This window comes from Prinia subflava, unplaced genomic scaffold (assembly GCF_021018805.1).
Source record: "Prinia subflava isolate CZ2003 ecotype Zambia unplaced genomic scaffold, Cam_Psub_1.2 scaffold_53_NEW, whole genome shotgun sequence".
NCBI classification, from domain to species: Eukaryota; Metazoa; Chordata; class Aves; order Passeriformes; family Cisticolidae; genus Prinia; species Prinia subflava.
The window spans coordinates 509,039-527,343 of NW_026961063.1; the positions used below are offsets into that span (position 1 = coordinate 509,039).

The 18,305-nt window shown below is 55.3% G+C and overlaps 1 protein-coding gene and 2 non-coding genes across 5 annotated transcripts; all 3 read left to right on the plus strand.

Moving 5' to 3' along the window:
* The first annotated feature begins 674 nt into the window (after window positions 1–674).
* KANSL2 (KAT8 regulatory NSL complex subunit 2) lies at window positions 675–17,987 on the plus strand. 3 transcript variants are annotated; one of them, XM_063425176.1, is made up of 10 exons: window positions 675–755; window positions 1,806–2,063; window positions 4,021–4,199; window positions 6,672–6,786; window positions 8,757–8,920; window positions 10,362–10,528; window positions 11,970–12,066; window positions 14,777–15,030; window positions 16,731–16,907; window positions 17,585–17,987. In XM_063425176.1, the coding sequence occupies exons 2-10, from the start codon at window positions 1,813–1,815 to the stop codon at window positions 17,705–17,707; spliced, it is 1,527 nt and encodes a 508-aa protein (XP_063281246.1). In that variant the 5' UTR covers window positions 675–755; window positions 1,806–1,812; the 3' UTR covers window positions 17,708–17,987. The 3 variants fall into 3 exon arrangements, with proteins under 3 accessions (XP_063281246.1, XP_063281248.1, XP_063281247.1); XM_063425178.1 differs by having other exon boundaries at window positions 17,588–17,987; XM_063425177.1 differs by lacking the exon at window positions 675–755 and adding an exon at window positions 1,292–1,711.
* On the plus strand, window positions 12,141–12,268 carry LOC134565567 (small nucleolar RNA SNORA2/SNORA34 family). The gene has a single exon (XR_010083938.1). It is a non-coding gene; the product is annotated as a small nucleolar RNA SNORA2/SNORA34 family (small nucleolar RNA).
* Window positions 17,405–17,532, plus strand: LOC134565568 (small nucleolar RNA SNORA2/SNORA34 family). The gene has a single exon (XR_010083939.1). It is a non-coding gene; the product is annotated as a small nucleolar RNA SNORA2/SNORA34 family (small nucleolar RNA).
* Window positions 17,988–18,305: the final 318 nt, after the last annotated feature.

Below are 18,305 nucleotides of genomic sequence, written 5' to 3' on the forward strand. Positions count from 1 at the left end.
TTTTCTGACCTTCAATAAAAGGGTGGTCTCTGGATGGTTTTGGGAAACTCTTGTTCCACGTCGAGCTTGCTTTTAGGAGGAATTGCTGCTGCCAAACCCCCTCCAACAATCTGGGGACCAATTTGGTCCAGTTTTGGGATCAATTCTTAGATTTCAGGCTCTGGGCAAGGCCCATCCCTTGGTTCCCTTCCCTCTTTTGGAGCCCCTCTTGGAGGCGGCTCCTCCCGGGATGTCGAGGCTCTGCCCTTCCCAGTGGGGAGCAGTGTCGGCTCATGGCCGGCTTGGGAAACCCGGAGAGGACCGAGTGATGCCGGGGAAGCTCACGGTGCTGCTCTGGCACCAAGCCAGGCCTACCACGAACGTCTCCTGACCCGGAGCCAAATCCCGTGCCCGGTCCCAGCTCGCCCCCCACCGCTTTCGGGGCTAACGAACCCCTGGGACCCCCCGGTGTTCTGGCCCGCGACTCTCCGTTCCCCATAGTGTCCCAGCCCGGGACCACCGCCCCTTTCCCCCCGAACCGGGTCCTGGCCCGGGAACCGGCCCCGGTCCCGCCGCCCCCACGTGTCGCGTTCCCGCCGCGCCGCCCCCATGTGACTGCAGGAGGGTGTGGCCGCTCCCTGCGTGAGTGACTGCGTGCTCAGCCAATCGCAAACGGGAACGCCCCCGTGCTCGCCGCTGATTGGCGGACGGGCGGGCCAGTGAGGCGGCGGGGTGGGTTCACGGCGCGGCAGCGCGGAGGCCGCGGCGGCAGAGAGGTAAGATGGCGGCGGCTCCTCCTGCTCGCGATGGGGCCCGGTTTGCCTCTCAGCGCGGCCCCCGAGTGCTTCTCCGGGGCTCCTCCGTCCTGCACCGTCCCGGGGGCGGGTTTCCTCCCGCTCTCCGCTCCGGCAGCGCTGCCTGGGCGCCCCTCAGGGGTGCCCCTCACGCCCGCCGCCCGCGGACAAAATGGCGGCGCCGGGGCGGCGGGAGCGCGCATGCGCGGGAGCGCGGCGGCAGAGCACGTGCGCGGGCGGGGGCGCCGGGACGGACCGGGATGGGCACCGGGATAGAGGCTGGGATAGACCGGGATATACCGGGATAGAGGCTGGGATAGACCGGGATATACCGGGAGAGAGGCTGGGATAGACCGGGATATACCGGGATAGAGGCTGGGATAGACCGGGATATACCGGGATATACCGGGATAGAGGCTGGGATAGACCGGGATATACCGGGATAGAGGCTGGGACGGACCGGGATGGGCACCGGGAGAGAGGCTGGGATAGACCGCGATATACCGGGATAGAGGCTGGGATAGACCGGGATATACCGGGACATACCAGGATAGAGGCTGGGATGGACCGGGACATACGGAGATAGAGACGGGGATAGATCAGAATGGGCACCGAGATAAACCCGGGGATAGACCGGGACACGCACTGGGGGGCACCGGGATAGAGGCGGGAATAGACCGCGATGAGCACCGGAAAAGACCGGGATAGGCCGTGGTTGAGGCTGGATGGACAGCGGGGATGCACCGGTGTGGAGGCGTGGATGGACACCGGGATATGTCGGGATAGAGGCGACAATAGGCACTGAGAGCACCGAGGAGATGCACTGGGGGTGCACTGAGAGAAGAAAATCCTCCCCCAGATTCCTGCAGGGCTAAAAGTTCCCTCGAACATTATTGGGAATTACCTCCATAGGAGCAGCCTCATTTTCTGCTGAAGGGGTCAGACTTTGATCCAAATTCTTTCCCGCTGCTACTTTTCATTTTATCAGCGTTTTATTCCACTCCCTTTGCTTGCTCTGCATCCCTCCTGCAGCGTGGGCATGAACAGGATCCGGATTCACGTGTTGCCGACGAGCCGAGGCCGCCTGACCCCGGTGCCGCGGCCGCAGGAGCCCCTGGCCTGCGCCTTCGCCCCTCGGCCCTGCTCCCAGCCCCGCCTGGAGGGGCAGGAATTCTGCATCAAGCACATCCTCGAGGACAGGAATGCTCCCTTCAAACAGTGCAGCTATGTGTCCACAAAGAACGGGAAGCGTTGTCCCAACGCTGCTCCCAAACCCGAGAAGAAGGATGGGTGAGTGGCTTTGCATCTTGATTTTCCAGTTCCAAACTCTGTGGAATTAAAACAGGCAGGGGAAGGTTTTTTTCTTTGCCTTCCCTGTTGAAGGAAAAGCTTTAACTGTGTCAGGAGAGATTTCTGTTGGATTTTGGGGAAAGGTTCTTCCCCCAGCTGAGCACTTGAACAGCTCCTCGGGGCAGTGGTTGCATTCACAGCTCTGCCAGAGCCCAGGGAGTGTTTGGATAATGCACCCAGGAACGTGGTGGGATTTTGGATGTCCTGTTTAAGGCCAGGAGTTGGACTTGGTCATCCTTGTGAGTCCCTTTCAGAATATTCCATAATTCTCCTCTTTCAGCTGCTGCATTTGGGTTACCTCTGAGAAACATTTCCCTTTTTTCAAAGTATTTTTGAGCTGGGGAAAGACTCCACGGAGTTATTTTGGGCCCGTGGGCTGTGCCCTGGCCCAGCAGAAGGTGGCTGCAGTGCTCCAGGCCCCGCACTGGATCCGTGTGTGCTGTCCCTCCCTCATCCCAGCACATCCCACTGCCTGAGCCAGTGGATAATCCCCAGAGCAGCCACTCACATCCCTGTGGAGCTTTGACCTGGCTGTGCTGCTGCTTCCCTAAGGCCTTTAAAATGCTGAAGTGGCAGGGATGGAATGGATGGAACAGTTATGGGTGATAGAGCAGATTCCTCATGGGAATGCTGCTTCCAAGGATTTACTGGGATGTGGACAGTGTTGTCTCCACCCTGATCCCTGTGCCATAAAATGTAGGGAAGGTAGAATCCAGTGAGAATGTTTGGAAGCAGAAGAGCTCAAAAACTCCCCCACCTCACTGGCTTTAACTAAAAGCTCTTTCCATTCCCTGCTGCTGGTGCCAGAGGTGATGTTCCTGCAGCGGTGGGTGGGCTCTCAGCACGCCCAAGCTGGACCTGCAGGCAGCTCCCTGTGAGAGATTCCAGGTGCCAGGGGTTGTTCCCTGCCCTCCTGCCCTGCTCAGGTGAATCCCTGCGTCCAGAGCTGCCTCCAGCCCTGCCCCCAGCACAGGAAAAACATGGAGCAGTTCAGAGAGGTGCTGAGCAGAGGGATGGAGCAGCTCTCCTAGAAGGAAAGGCTGAGAGAACTGGGGTTGTTCTGGAGAAGAGAAGATCAGAGATGACCTAATTGTGGCTTTAAAGGGCCTGAAGGAGCTGCAGGAAAAATGGAGAGACAATTTACAAGGGATGGACAAGGAGGGTGTGGCTTCCCAGTGCCAGAGGGCAGGGTTGGGTGGGATATTTGGAGCAAATTTCTCTCTGTGAGGGTGGGGAGACACTGGAATGGTTTTCCCTGAGAAGCTGTGGCTGTTCCATCCCTGCTCCATGCCCAAGGCCAGGTTGGACAGGATTTGGAGCAACCTGGGATAGTGGAAGGTGTCCTTGCCCATGGCAGGGGTGGAACTGGGTGATCCTTACATTATCCTGGCATTCTGTGAAAAAGCAGGAATGTGGAAGGTTTGGGAGCTACTGCAGGGTTGGTGGCTGCTCCTTTGGAGTGGCTGTGCTCCTTTAAATCCCTTCAGGGGCCTCTTCAAAAGAGGATTTTCCCCCTCTCTCCCATTTTCTCTTGCGTGGGGAAAACACAAAGATTTTAATCCCCAGATTATTGTGGCATCGTGCATTTAAACCAACACACTTGAAAGGCTCAGGAATGAGTTGAGGCAAAACCAAATCCAGGATCTGTGGGAGCTGCTGGTGTGAGCCAGGTGTCCCCTCAGTGTTTGGCTGCTCCTGGGATTGCTGGGTGCTGCTGTTGGAAGGAAACGTTGGATTTGTTTTGGAGTTTGTGGAGGAGGGATTCCAGCAGCAGGAGCTGGGAAAGCAAACGTGGTCAGGCTGGGAGGGGGCTCAGATCAGCTTTTAGCTCTTCCTCCCCAAATTATTCCATGATTCCTTGCCTGGCTGGGTGTTGTACCTGTGGTCTGTCCCGCAGCACCTCGTTCTGCGCGGAGCACGCGCGACGCAACGCGCTGGCGCTGCAGGCCCAGCTGAAGAAATCCAACCCCGGGCCCGTGGGCGAGACCCTCCTGTGCCAGCTGAGCTCCTATGCCCGGGCAGAGCTGGGCTCCCAGAGCACCGAGAGCAGCCGCAGCGAGGCCAGCCGCATCCTGGGTAAGGGTTCAACAGGATACCTTAAGATTTTAGCATTTATATCTTTCAAATCCTGCACTGCATAACTCTAAACTCCAGTAGAGTGTTGGCTGCTGTCTTTGAGGCCAGCCGTATCCTGGGTAAGGACTGGACCTGGTACCTTGGGATTTTAGCCTTTATATTTTTCAAATCCTGCACTGCATTAGTGCATAACTCTAAACTCCAGCAGAGTAATGGTTACTGTCTTTGAGGCCAGCCGCATCCTGGGTAAGGACTGGACATGATGTCTCAGGATTTTAATATTTCTATTTTCCAAATCCTGCACTGCATTAGTGCATAACTCTAAACTGCAATGGAGTGTTGGCTGCTCTCTTTGAGGCCAGCCATATCCTGGGTAAGGACTGGACATCATGCCTCGGGATTTTAATATTTATATTTTTCAAATCCTGCACTGCATTAGTGCATAACTCTAATTGCAGTGGAGTGTTGGCTGCTGTCTTTGAGGCCAGCCATATCCTGGGTAAGGACTGGACATCATGCCTCGGGATTTTAATATTTATATTTTTCAAATCCTGCACTGCGTTAGTGCATAACTCTAAACTGCAATAGAGTAATGGCTGCTGTCTTTGAGGCCATCCTGGGTAAGGACTGGACATCATGCCTCGGTATTTTAGCCTTTATAATAAATTTTACAAATCCTTCACTGCATTAGTGCATAACTCTAAACTCCAGCAGAGTAATGGTTACTGTCTTTGAGGCCAGCCACATCCTGGTTAAGGACTGGACATGATGTCTCAGGATTTTAATATTTCTATTTTCCAAATTCTGCACTGTGTTAGTGCATAACTCTAAACTGCAGTGGAGTAATGGCTGCTGTCTTTGAGGCCAGTCACATCCTGGGTAAGGACTGGACATCATGCCTCGGGATTTTAATATTTATATTTTTCAAATCCTGCACTGCGTTAGTGCATAACTCTAATTGCAATGGAGTGTTGGCTGCTGTCTTTGAGGCCAGCCATATCCTAGGTAAGGACTGGACATGATGTCTCAGGATTTTAGCCTTTATATTTTTCAAATCCTGCACTGCATTAGTGCATAACTCTAAACTGCAATGGAGTGTTGGCTGCTCTCTTTGAGGCCAGCCATATCCTGGGTGAGGACTGGACATCATGCCTTAGGATTTTAATATTTATATTTTTCAAGTCCTGCACTGTATTAGTGCAGAACTCTAAACTGCAATAGAGTAATGGCTGCTGTCTTTGAAGCCATCCTGGGTAAGGACTGGACATCATGCCTCGGGATTTTAGCCTTTATAATAAATTTTACAAATCCTTCACTGTATTAGTGCATTACTCTAAACTGCAATGGAGTAATGGCTGCTGTCTTTGAGGCCAGCTGTATCCTGGGTAAGGACTGGACATCATGCCTTAGGATTTTAATATTTATATTTTTCAAGTCCTGCACTGTATTAGTGCATAACTCTAAACTGCAATAGAGTGTTGGCTGCTCTCTTTGAGGCCAGCCGCATCCCGGGTAAGGATTCAACAGGATACCTTAAGATTTTAGCATTTATATTTTTCAAATCCTGCACTGTGTTAGTGCATAACTCTAAACTGCAATAGAGTAATGGCTGCTGTCGTTGAGGCCATCCTGGGTAAGGACTGGACATTGTGCCTCGGGATTTTAGCCTTTTTCAGATATTTTTCAGATCCTGCACTGCATTAGTACATTACTCTAAACTCCAATAGAGTGTTGGCTACTGTCTTTGCATTTTGGTCAGACAAAACAATTCCTCTAGGCCTGATATTGAAGGACACCCTGCAGCCTCAGGCCTAAAAGTGTGAACAAAAGTGGGGAGGCAAAATGGGGGAATATGACTTCATTACTTGAAGCTGTATTGGAAGATTAACCCTTGATATGTAAATGGATCAAACTTATTTCTGTCTGAAAAACTCGTGTCCATCTTGTGTGTAGCCTCTGGAAGGCTTCTGACTGCCCAAGATGTACCTATTGAAGGCCTTTAATAAATACCCACTTTATTCTTTTAACCTTGGCTAGCTTCTGTTCTAGATAGCCACTCCAAGGCATCAAACCCAAAGGCAGTGCTGGGCTGCTCTGGTCTTGTGGGGGCAAACCAGCAATATCCCTTCTTCAGTCCAGTGGGAAAAAGATCCCGTGGTCTGGGAGTAAAAGCTGGATTTTGTAAAGCCTGGTGTGTCTCTCCTGCAGAGAAATCACCCTGCCAGACCCAGATCCTGTGGGTTTAGCATGGAAATGTTAGTAGGTAAATAATACCACTGGAATTCCGTGGTTCCTGGGAGGGCTGAAGCATCATTCCCAGTGTGTCCTGGCTGTTCCAAGCTGGGAGGTTTCCTGGGATGGAGAGTTCCCTCTTGGCATGAGGCAGAGCCTGCTCAGCTCCATGGGGCTGAGCTCCAGGGTGTCCCTGGCCATCCTGGGATGTGGCACAGTGTCCTGGGCTGTGTCTTGCAGACGAGGACAGCTGGAGTGACGGCGAGCAGGACCCTGTCACCGTGGAGCAGACGTGGCGTGGGGACCCTGACAGCGAAGCCGACAGCATCGACAGCGACCAGGAGGATCCCCTCAAGTAGGTTGGGAAGTTAAATCCGTGTTACATTTTGGGGAACTCAGCCTGGATGAAAGGCTCAGGGTGGAACCTTCTGGTTCTCCACAACTCCCTGATAGGAGGCTGCAGCCAAGTGGGGGTCAGGCTCTGCTCCCAGGAAACAAGGGAGAGGAAGAGGGGAAACAGCCTCAATCTGTGCCAGGGAGGTTCAGGTTGGCCATCAGGAGGAATTTCTTCATGGAAGGAGTAGTCAGGCATTGGAACTATCCAGGAAAGTGATGGAGTCCCTGAAAGTGTCCCAAGGATTGACTGGATGTGGCACTCGGGACTCTAATGGGGCTTGGTCACAATCCTGAAGAGCTTTTCCAACCTCTGGGATTCCACACATGCTTGCCACACACATGTTCCCTGTTCTGGGCTCACTGTGCCTCCAGGGGACAGTGGTTGTGTTACAAACGTGACACTGTCAGTGATTTCTCATGGATTTATGCCCACGTGGTTTGTTGGCTGTGGATACTCTCAGCTCCTGGAGCTGGGTGTTTATGGGAAGCACTTGCTGCTCATCTTTTTTCAGAATGGAAGCTCAACAGCTTCTCTGGGTGAATCCTGTCTCTTAAAGAAAGCCTGAAATTGAGTATTTCAGCTCATCACTTGTTGATGGTGTAACCCAGAGTGTTCCCAATAACGTCAGTGTTGTTTATGGCGGGGAACAGCCCATAGGGGCCCCCACATAATAATAATCTTGAGAGAGCCCCACAGATTCAGAGATTCGAGCCTTGAGGGTCTCCCAGATCCTTTGAGGCATCAGCCCTGAGGCACCCCCAAACCATTTGAAAGAGTAATCCTGAGAGTTCCCCCCAACCTTTGGGGGTTCAGCCTTGAGAGAGCCTTCAGGAGAACAGCCCCGTGGGACCCCTCAACGTCATTTGGGGTTTAGCCCTGAAGGACCTGCACACCCTCTGTGGCAACACCCCCGGGGGACCTCCACATTCTGAGGGGGATTGATCCTGAGGGATCCCCACATCCTGAGAGGGATTGATCCTGAGAGGGATTGATCCTGAGGGATCCCCACAGCCTGAGGAGGATTGATCCTGAGGGATCCCCACATCCTGAGAGGGATTGATCCTGAGAGGGATTGATCCTGAGGGATCCCCACATCCTGAGGGGGATTGATCCTGAGGGATCCCCACACCCTGAGGGGGATTTAGCCTGAGGGATCCCCACACTCTAAGGAGGATTGATCCTGAGGGATCCCCACATCCTGAGAGGGATTGATCCTGAGGGGGATTGATCCTGAGGGATCCCCACACCCTGAGGGGGATTGATCCTGAGGGATCCCCACACCCTGAGGGGGATTGATCCTGAGGAACCCCACACCCTGAGGAAGATTGGTCCTGAAGGAACCCCATACCCTGAAGGGGATTGATCCTGAGGAGGATTGATCCTGAGGGGGATTCATCCTGAGGGATCCCCATATCCTGAGGGGGATTGATCCTGAGGAGGATTGGTCCTGACGAGGATTGATCCTGAGGGATCCCCACACCCTGAGGGGGATTGATCTTGAGGGATCCCCACACTCTAAGGAGGATTGATCCTGAGGGGGATTGATCCTGAGGAGGATTGGTCCTGACGAGGATTGATCCTGAGGGATCCCCACACTCTAAGGAGGATTGATCCTGAGAGATCCCCACATCCTGAGGGGGATTGACCCTGAGGGATCCCCACACCCTGAGGAGGATTGATCCTGAGGGATCCCCACATCTTTAGGGGTTCAGCCTTGAGACACCCCCACGCCCTTTTGCAGAACAGCCCTGAGGGACCCCATACCCTTTGAGAGTTCATCCCTGAGGGACCCCCAGACTCTTCAGCAGAAAAAACCCATGGGATCCCCAGACCCTTGAGGGATCAACCCCGAGGAGCCCCCCACACCCTTTTGGGGGGGATCAGTCTCCAGGGACCCTCCCAAGCAGAGCCTGTTCCGGGGTTTCCAGGCACGCCGGCGTGTACACGGCCGAGGAGGTGGCTCTGATCATGCGGGAGAAGCTGATCCGCCTCCAGTCCCTCTACATCGACCAGTTCAAGCGGCTGCAGCACCTGCTGAAGGAGAAGAAACGCCGGTTCCTGCACAGCAGGAAGGCAGAGCACGAGGCCATCGGTGAGCCCACACCTCCTGCCTGAGGGTGTGCACAGAAATCTGCTGAAAAAATGGGGCTTTGGGCCTTTGTAGAGGTAAATTTCAGAGCAGGGTAAGGGGAGGGTTCCACACTCAGAGCGGGTGTTTCAGTGAGGGGCTGGAGCATGTCTGGAGCTGGGGAAGTGGAGCAAAAGGAGAAGGGTCTGGAGAGCTCAGGGAGCTGGGAAAGGGCTGAGCCTGCAGAAAAGGGAGCTCAGGTGGGATCATTTCATTCTCTATAACTCCCTGACAGGAGGGTGCAGCCAGGTGGGGGTCAGGATCTGCTCCTAGAGGAAAACACAAGAGGAAATGGCCTCAAACTGTGCCAGGGGAAGTTTGGGTTGGACATCAAGAGGATTTCTTTATGGAAAAGGTGGTCAGGCATTGGAACTGCTCAGGGAGGTGGAGTCTCCATCCTGGGAAATGTTCAGTGAACAACTGGGCGTTGTACTCAGTGCTGTGGTGTGGTTGACAAGGTAGGGATCAGTCACAGGTTGGACTCTGATCCTGGAGAGCTCTTCCAGGCTGAGGGATTCCATGATCCTGTGCTGGTCCTGTGCCCAGAGATCCCTATCACTGGAGTTCCAAGGCTTGTGCATTTCTTTGCTCTTCAGAGCTTGCAGCATTGGCAGGAAATGAGCTATAATGTTAATTCTGAGACAAAAGTGCTTATTTTGTACTGGGATTTCCTGTTTTTTCCTTTTACGAACAAAAAATATTCATCCGTAAGGCCCTTGGTGTGTGGACAGGAGTTGATTCCAGTAACAGCAGTGCTGCTGTACTGGTGTATTCCTCCTTAGCAGCAATGCAGCTTTCCCTCTGCCTCTGCTGGCGTTCTCCCTGTGCAGAATATGCTCTTGGAAGCAGGAATTCCCAGTTCAGCAGAGGCAAAACCGAGTTGTGTAACTGAACCCAAGCATTGCAGAGCAAAGGACTCTTTTTTCCAGCATCATCCTTTAATAGCTCATCCTGGAAAACGCCATAATTCAGCTCAGGCTCAAGTAAAAATAACCAGGAGTTTGGTACATACCAATTTTGCAGAACTCTTTTTAGCAAACGAGTCAGAGAAAAGCAGATCCTGAGCGTTGCCCTGTAATTACACCAGGAATGCTGGCGGGAAGCTTCCAGAACTCACACAGGAGTGACCTGGAATTTGACAAGTTTCTATTCTGCTGCTGAAATCACAATGGACGGGAGCGGCTGAATTATTTTTGAAGGAGGTTTTAAAAATACTCAGTGGGCCCAAGTGTTCCTGGGGCGTGCAGAGAGGTCAGGATAAATTTTGGGATGAAACCTGCACCACCAAAGCTGCGCTTCTCTTGGTCCTGTGGATGGAGCTCTCAAAGCCTTTAATGGCTGATTTTGATGCCCAAAAAATGAGTGGGTGTGTGGAGATTTCCTGACTCTTCCTTTATTCCTGCAGGGAGCAGCCTCCTGACAGGGCCAGAGGGGCTGATGGCCAAGGAGAGGGAGAATCTGAAGCGCCTCAAGTGCCTGCGGCGCTACCGGCAGCGCTACGGGGTGGAAGCTCTGCTGCACCGGCAGCTCCGCGAGCGCAGGGTCCTGGCCACCGACGGCGCGGCCCAGCAGGTCCGTGGGGACGTCCTGGATGGGCCTCTCCTCTTGTGTCCCTCTGGGTGTGACCCCAGGTCCTGGCAGATGTCACACCCTGGCTGCCACCCTCCTGGGTTTGGAGGAGCTCCTGGGTTTGTTGAGGCTTGTGGGAGCTTCTGGGTCTGTGGGAGCTTCTGGGTCTGTGGGAGCTTCTGGGTCTGCGGGAGCTCTTGGGTCTACAGGAGCTCTTGAGTCTGTGGGAGCTCCTGTGTCTGCAGGAGCTCTTGGGTCTGCAGGAGCTCTTGGGTCTGTGGGAGCTCCTGTGTCTGCAGGAGCTCTTGGGTCTGCAGGACCTCTTGGGTCTGCGGGAGCCCTTGGGTCTGCAGGAGCTCTTGGGTCTGTGGGAGCTCTTGGGTCTGTGGGAGCTTCTGGATCTGTGGGAGCTCCTGTGTCTAAGGAGCTCTTGGGTCTGTGGGAGCTTCTGCGTCTGTGGGAGCTTCTGGATCTGCAGGAGCTCTTGGGTCTGTGGGAGCTTCTGCGTCTGTGGGAGCTTCTGGATCTGCAGGAGCTCTTGGGTCTGTGGGAGCTCTTGGGTCTGCGGGAGCTCTTGGGTCTGTGGGAGCTTCTGGATCTGTGGGAGCTCCTGTGTTTGCAGGAGCTCTTGGGTCTGCAGGAGCTCTTGGGTCTGTGGGAGCTTCAGATCTGCGGGAGCTCCTGTGTCTGCAGGAGCTCTTGAATCTGTGGGAGCTCTTGGGTCTGTGGGAGCTTCTGGATCTGTGGGAGCTCCTGTGTCTGCAGGAGCTCTTGGGTCTCTGAGAGCTCTCGGGTCTCTGGGAGCTCTTGGTGTCCACACCTTGAATGCTGGAGTCAGTTTTGGGCTCCTTGCAGCAAGAAAGGCACTGAGGGTGAAGTGCAGAGAAGGGAATGGAGCTGGGGAAGGGACTGGAGCACAAAAGGAGTCTGGAAAACTCCTGAGGAGATGAGGGAGCTGAGGGGGCTCAGCCTGGAGAAAAGGAGGCTCAGGGCATTTGGAGGCTTGAGGAGTTTTGGGAGCTCCTGGGTCTCATGAGTTGTGGAAGCTCGTGAGTTTGTCAAGGCTCTCAGATTTTTGGGAGCTCTTGGGTCTGTGAGAGCTCCTGGGTCTGAGTGAGTCCATTCCAATGCCTGAAGAAGACTTAATAAAAAAAGGGAGAGGGAGTTCTAAATAGACAGTGACAGGACAAGAGGGAATGGTTTTAAACTAGGAGATGAGAGGTTTAGGTGGGATTTTGAGAACAAATTCCTCCCTGTGAGGGTGGGGAGGCACTGGCACAGAGTGCCCAGAGAATCTGTGCCTGCCCCATCCCTGGAAGTGCCCAAGGCCAGGTCAGATGTGGCTTAGAGCAGCCTAGGGTAGTAAAAGGTGTCCCTGCCCATGGGATCAGGAGATTGAAGAGCTTTAAGGTCTCTCCCAACCCAAACCATTCCGTGATTTCAGGCACACACCACCCGCTCCAGCCAGCGCTGCTTGGCCTTCGTCGATGACGTGCGATGCTCCAACCCGTCCCTGCCGCTGACCCGGCACTGCCTCACTCGTATCCTTTCATCCTCCACAAGGGTTCCTGCCTGTTTGCACTTTGCCCCGTGGCTGTGCCTCCTTTTCCCCTGCCTGGCCCTGAATCAAGGCCATCGGTTTGCTGTAGCCTTTGGTTTCAAGCAGGAGCCCAGAGGAAATGTCTCCCTGTCTGTTGGTGCTCCCATCCCGTGGAACAGCCAATTCGTATGGGAGCAACAAAGGGCTGGGCTGGGCCCAGGGGTGCTCCTGCTGTGGTCTGCTGGGTCCAGAGAATCCAAACAAGGTGGGGATTTGGACTCAGAGAACCCAGGCAGGCCTGAGCTGTGAGGGGTGTGCATGGATCCCCTCCAGGGATGGGGGTTCCATCACCTCCCTGCGCAGCCCTTCCAGTGTCTGACCACCCTTTCCATGGAAGAAATTCCTCCTGATGGGATTCAGAAATTCCTGAACCTCCCCTGACAAAGCTTGAGGCTCTTCCCTCTTGTCCTGTCCCTGGTTCCCTGGGAGCAGAGCCTACCCCCCAACTGAGGACACAAACACCAGAGCACGGCCTTGGGGATTTTTGGGAGGATCTGGAGGAGTAGTTTGAGCCTGTTCAGAGCTGCTATGGCCCAGCTCAATCTCTGTGACCTTCAAAAAGGTTCTCGTGTGTGTGAACAACCTTGAGCTGTTCCACTTCCCAAATCAGCCTCAGCTATTGGAGAGCCAGCACTGAAAGTTCCACTGGGATTCCCCGGCTCAGGGGTGACTCCCAGTATGGGATCCATGACCCCAGCATTGCCCTGGGTGCATCTGTTCCATCCACTCTTGTGGTTTGGACTGGGCTGGAGCTGCAGGAGGGAGCAGTGGGGTGAGTCAGAACGAGTTCTGGCGCTGGGTCCAAAGGCTGGGTGAGGAGGAGCTTCTGGATCTCTGGGAGATTTTGTATTTCTAGGAGGTGCTGGGTTTGTGTGAGTTATTTGGTTTATCAGAATTCCTGGGTTTGTGGGAACTTCTGGATTTGTGGGAGCTCTTGGATCTGCAGGAGCTCCTGAGTTTTTGGGAGCTCTTGGGTCTTGAGGAGCTTTCAGATTTCTTGGAATATTCTGTATTTCTGAGAGCCCCAGGGTTTGCTTTGTCCCTGGAGTCGCCAGTCTCCCCCAGCCCTGCGCAGGGAGCAGGAGCTGCAAGCTGCCTTTGTTTCCCTCTAACCACCACAGACCTCAAAATAAAGACAGGAGAAATCCCATAAAACAGCCAGAGAAGCTGCTGTTGGCAGCTGGCGCTCCCGGGAGGGAGGGGAAGAGCTGGGTCTGGCGGGAGCTCTCAGCTGACTCTCCCTGACACAAACAAGCTTTTCCTCGGGCAGCAGATAACATCTGATAACATCTGTGGCTTTTCGGGAGGCTCTTGGGCTCTGTTTGTTTCCAGGAGCTGGATTGTTTGTGACAGGGCACTAAAGGGATGGGGAAAGGCTGGGAGACTCCAGATGGAGCCTTGGATTTTTGTCCTCTTGGCAATATGTGCTTTTGGCTACCAGCAGAGTTGGTGCTGGAGCTGGGATTTGCTCCAGGAGATGAAAATCTGAATTCCCTACCCCTTGTTCCCTCACCACATCTTCCCTTGGGTGTCCCAGGTCCTTCTCTCTCGGGCTGGGCTCTGACATTGCTGATTTTGGCTCCCCACAGCCCCCTGGGAAGTGGATTAGAAATCCTTGGAGTAGGGAGGAGAGGAGGGAAAGGTGAATCTCAAACCTGGATAGCTTAAGAAATTGGCTTAAACTTGATGTCTTTTCCCACTTTTATGTGGGTTTGGGATTTTTCCCCCTCCCACACTGGTGTGTGTGAGGAAATTGCTGTTGAGACGATCCTGGTTGGGAGGGGATGGAAGAGGGGAAAGGTGGGAAGAGGAGGAAGGGGTTGAAGAAAAGGATGGGAATCAGAAGAGGAGAAAGAGGGATGGAAGAGGAAGAAGGGGCTGGAAGAAGTGAGTGGGGGTTGGAAAAGGAAGGGGTGGGAAGAAGAGAAAAATTGAAAGAGGATGAAAAGGAGGAGTGTAGTCAGAAGAGGATGGAGTTGGAAAAGGAGGATGGGATCAGAATGGGGCTTGGAAGATGTGAATGGGTGTGGGAAGAGGAAGAAGGAGTGGGAAGAGGAGGAAAAGGGTTGGGAGGTGATGGGATCAGAGCAGGCTGAGTTTTGATCTGTAGCTCCTCTGCCTCTGGATTGAGCTGCAAGTGTGATGCAATTGAAGCAGAGTTTCTGTTTGGGATTAAAGGCAGGAAATCCCATTTACACCTCTGGCAGGAACAGGTTTTCCATTGGGAAGGAAAATGCAGTGGGAAGATCGAAATACCATAACTAAAACTCCTGGCTGTGGAAAAGGCATTGTGTGTGCTGGGATCTCCCTGCCTGTGGGGCTGGAGCTGATCATTTTCCACGGATGTCTGCAAACAAAAGTTAATCCTGTGCCTTTGTGAAATCCAGCTGAGTATCTGTGAGTGGTTTCCAGGGATCCAGCCACATCTCCCAGCCCCCACGGGGGGGCTCTGGCTGGTGTCCCAGTTTTCCAGCATGGAAATTATGTCACCCACATCCCTGGGCAGTTGGGGTGCAGCTCTATCCTCTGGATTCCTGATCTGGGAGAAACGGGGGTGACTTTAACACCTTTTGTGGGGGAATTGGGAGCATTTCTCACCGTTTATCCCTCTGCATGCGTCTCTGGCTGTTTCCTTGACCTCCTCTTGCCAGATATCTGCCAGGACACAAACCAGACGCTGTTCAAGCCGTGCCAGGGCTCGGAGGAAGTCCCCTGCAACAAACCCGTGCCCGTGAGCCTGTCAGAGGAGCCGTGCTGCCCCCTGCACCTCCGCCTGCCCCCCCAGATGTACGTCCCCGAGCAGGTCCTGGCCGTGCCCCAGGAGCTGGGGGCTGCCCCCACGGAGCTGTACCTGAGCGCGGCCGAGCTCCAGCCCACCGAGAGTTTGCCCCTGGAGTTCAGCGATGTAAGTGGGAAAGCTGCTCCCCTCTGCCCACCTGAGAGCCCACCTGGAACGCTGAACCCAGGTCTGGGGTCCTCAGCACAGGAGGAGCTGCTGGAGCGAGGCCGTGGAGATGCTCCAAGGGCTGGAAATGCTCTGGGAGAGCTGGGGATGTCCAAACTGGAGAAGAGAAGGATCTAGGGACACTTTAGAGCCCCTTCCAAGTGTCTGCAGAGAGCTGGAGAGGCACTTGGGACAAAGGATGGAGTGCCAGGATAAGGGGGAATGGCTTCCCACTAGCAGAGGCAGGGTTAGGTGGGAGATTGGGGAGGAATTCCTGTGAGGGTGGGGAGGTGTGCCAGAGAAGCTGTGGGTGCTCCATCCCTGGAAGTGCCCAAGGCCAGGTTGGACAGGATTTGGAGCAATCTGGGATAGTGGAAAGTGTCCCTGCCCATGGCAGGGGTGGAACGGGGTGATCCTTACATTCCCTCCAATCCAAAGCATCCTGAGATTCTGAAAAAGCAGGAATGTGGAAGGTTTGGAAGCTACTGCAGGGTTGGTGGCTGCTCCTTTGGAATGGCTGTGCTCCTTTAAATCCCTTTAGGGGCCTCTTCAAAAGAGGATTTTCCCCCTCTCTCCCATTTTCTCTTGCATGGGGAAAACACAAAGATTTTAATCCCCAGATTATTGTGGCATCGTGCATTTAAACCAACACACTTGAAAGGCTCAGGAATGAGTTGAGGCAAAACCAAATCCAGGATCTGTGGGAGCTGCTGGTGTGAGCGAGGTGTCCCCTCAGTGTTTGGCTGCTCCTGGGATTGCTGGGCGCTGCTGTTGGAAGGAAATGCTGGATCTGCTTTGGAGTTTGGTGATGGAGGAGGAATTCCAGCAGCAGGAGCTGGGAGAGCAAACAGGGTCAGGCTGGGAGGGGGCTCAGATCAGATCCCAGCCCCTTTCTGTGCCAACAGGGGGTGGATTTTTTGGGGTTAGAAAGGAAAAACGGGACTGTTTTCCCTCATCCTGTCCTTTGAGAGGGATCCAGGCTCCCTCTGGAACGCTGCGGATTCGTGGAAGCTGCCGGGGGCATCTGTGTTGTGTCTCACATGGCACCAGGCTGGGGAAGTGCCACTCGTGAGTCACAGGAATGTCACCCTCGTGTCAAACCCCCTTTGGAGCCAAAACAAATCCCAGCCTCTCCTGAATCCCAGCCTCTCCCCTCGTCAGGGAGGGCAGATGGAGGAGTCCTCGGAGCCTGTCCATCCCCATCTGTGGTGTCAGGGCAGGCGGAGGAGGTGACATCCCAGGAGAGGGTGGCGTTGTTCCAGGTATCCCCTGGGACATGTGTGACATCCTGGAGAGCAGGGATTGCTCCAGGAGTCCCCAGGAATGGGGTGAAAACCTGGAGATAGGGGGCTGCTCTGGGGGTCCCCAGAAGGCTGTGACTGGACCCTGTCAAAGCCGTTTCACGTGCTGGAGGGACACTTTGGGGACAGCACATCACGCTGGGCTGCAGGTGGTGTGTCCCACACCTTGTCCTCAGCAGGGCCAGCAGGGATCATGACATTCCAGGAGGAGGAGGAGGTTCCTGGGTTGTGTTCCTGCCTGCTGGCCAGGGATCTTCCTCCTCCTCCTCCTCCTGCCTTTTCTCCCTTTCCTGCTGCTTCAGAGCATTGGAGTCTCCTCAGACCCCTCCTGATGAGGCGCTCTGCCATTTTCCCTGCCAGGACCTGGACGTGGTGGGCGATGGGATGCAGTGCCCCCCATCCCCTCTGCTCTTTGACCCTTCGGTGACCCTCGATCCGTCCCTGCGGGACATGGCCGAGGCTCCCATCGACATCCTGGCACTGGAGGAGCCGGACAGGGGCAGCTCCTCCGTCCCTCCGGCCGAGGGGCCCGCGCAGGTACGGCCGGAGGGGCTGCCCCAAACCCCCCTGGTGGGTTTTTCTCAGCAGGAACCCCCCCCTCTTCTCCCTCCAGCCCTGGAGGGCTCCTCTGCCACCATTCCCACACAGCAGAGCTTGGGTGTGCCCGAGGTCTGGATGGCATTAGGAGTGCCAGGGTGGGGGTGGCAGCCCCCGAGGTGGCTCTGTGGGTGGCTCAGTGCCACCCTTGCCCTGGGGATGGATGTCCTGGGAATGTCTGGGACACTGGGGATGGCTGCCTGCTGTTGGAACCTCTTAACCCCAGCTGGGGGTTCTTGGGGGAGTTGTTTCCCAGGCCAGGGGTTCTCCTTTCTTCCTTGGGAGTCTTTTTACTGGAGTAACTGGAATTTGCTTCTGTTGACCTGCCTGGAGCCTGGGGCTTCTCTGGGGTGTCCCCACAGGGACAGGTGATGTCACCCACCCCCTGTCCTGCCTCTCCTGTCATGCCTCCTGGGGTGAAAGCCAAATTTTGGGGCCAGGCTCTGACTGAAGACCCCCGGTTTGCTGTAGCCGCTGGTTTCAAGCAGGAGCCCAGAGGAAATGGCTCCCGGTCTGTTGGTGCTCCCATCCCATGGAGTGACCAATTCGTGTGGGAGTGACACTGTCCCAAGCTGTGTCCCACCACGGCCAACACCCCGTCCCTGTCCTGTCCCCAGCAGAGTCACCTCCCGTACCAGCCGGGACCCAGGGATGAGCAGCAGCCGGAGGGAACAGCCCCGTCCACCCCGGCCCGGGGAGCAGCTGCCAACGGGAGCCTGGAGCCGGGGGCCGTGAGCTGAGCCCGGCAGCACCGGGGTCTCCCCACCCGGGGGACCCCCAGCGTGGGATTTGGGGGTTCCTGGGACCCCTGAAACCTCGGGATGGGGTCTCCAGCCTCTCTCGTCCTCTGTGGGGGTGGAGAAGCCACAGAAGATGGGGAAGGGAAATCTCCGGAGTTCTACAATCCTTCTCCACGCCCTGCTGTGCCCTGCCGGGGGGGATAACGTGGCCCTGTGATGTTTTTTGGGGGGCAGAGGTTCCATCCAGGGGGGTCCCCCACAATAAAGTGCTGGAGGCGGCTGCTCGGTGTCCCTGTGTCGTGTGGGTGAACCGAAGGATTGGGGGGAGCCCTGGGGGTCCCGGGTGTCCTCCCGGGGAGGGGGGACCCCGCTGCTGCAGACCCCGGCTCCTGTACCGGGGGTCACCCGTTATTTCGGTCTCGGTGCCGTGGCGGAGGGGACGCGCTCGGGGGGGGGTCCGGTTGGGGCGGTCCCATCCCGGGGCAGCCGCGATCCGGGGCTCGGTACCGATTCCCGCCGGGAGCAAAGAGGGGCGGGGGGACCGGCCCGGTCTCGGGCGGCTCCGGGGATCACGGGAAGGGGGGATTCGGGGGGGGCG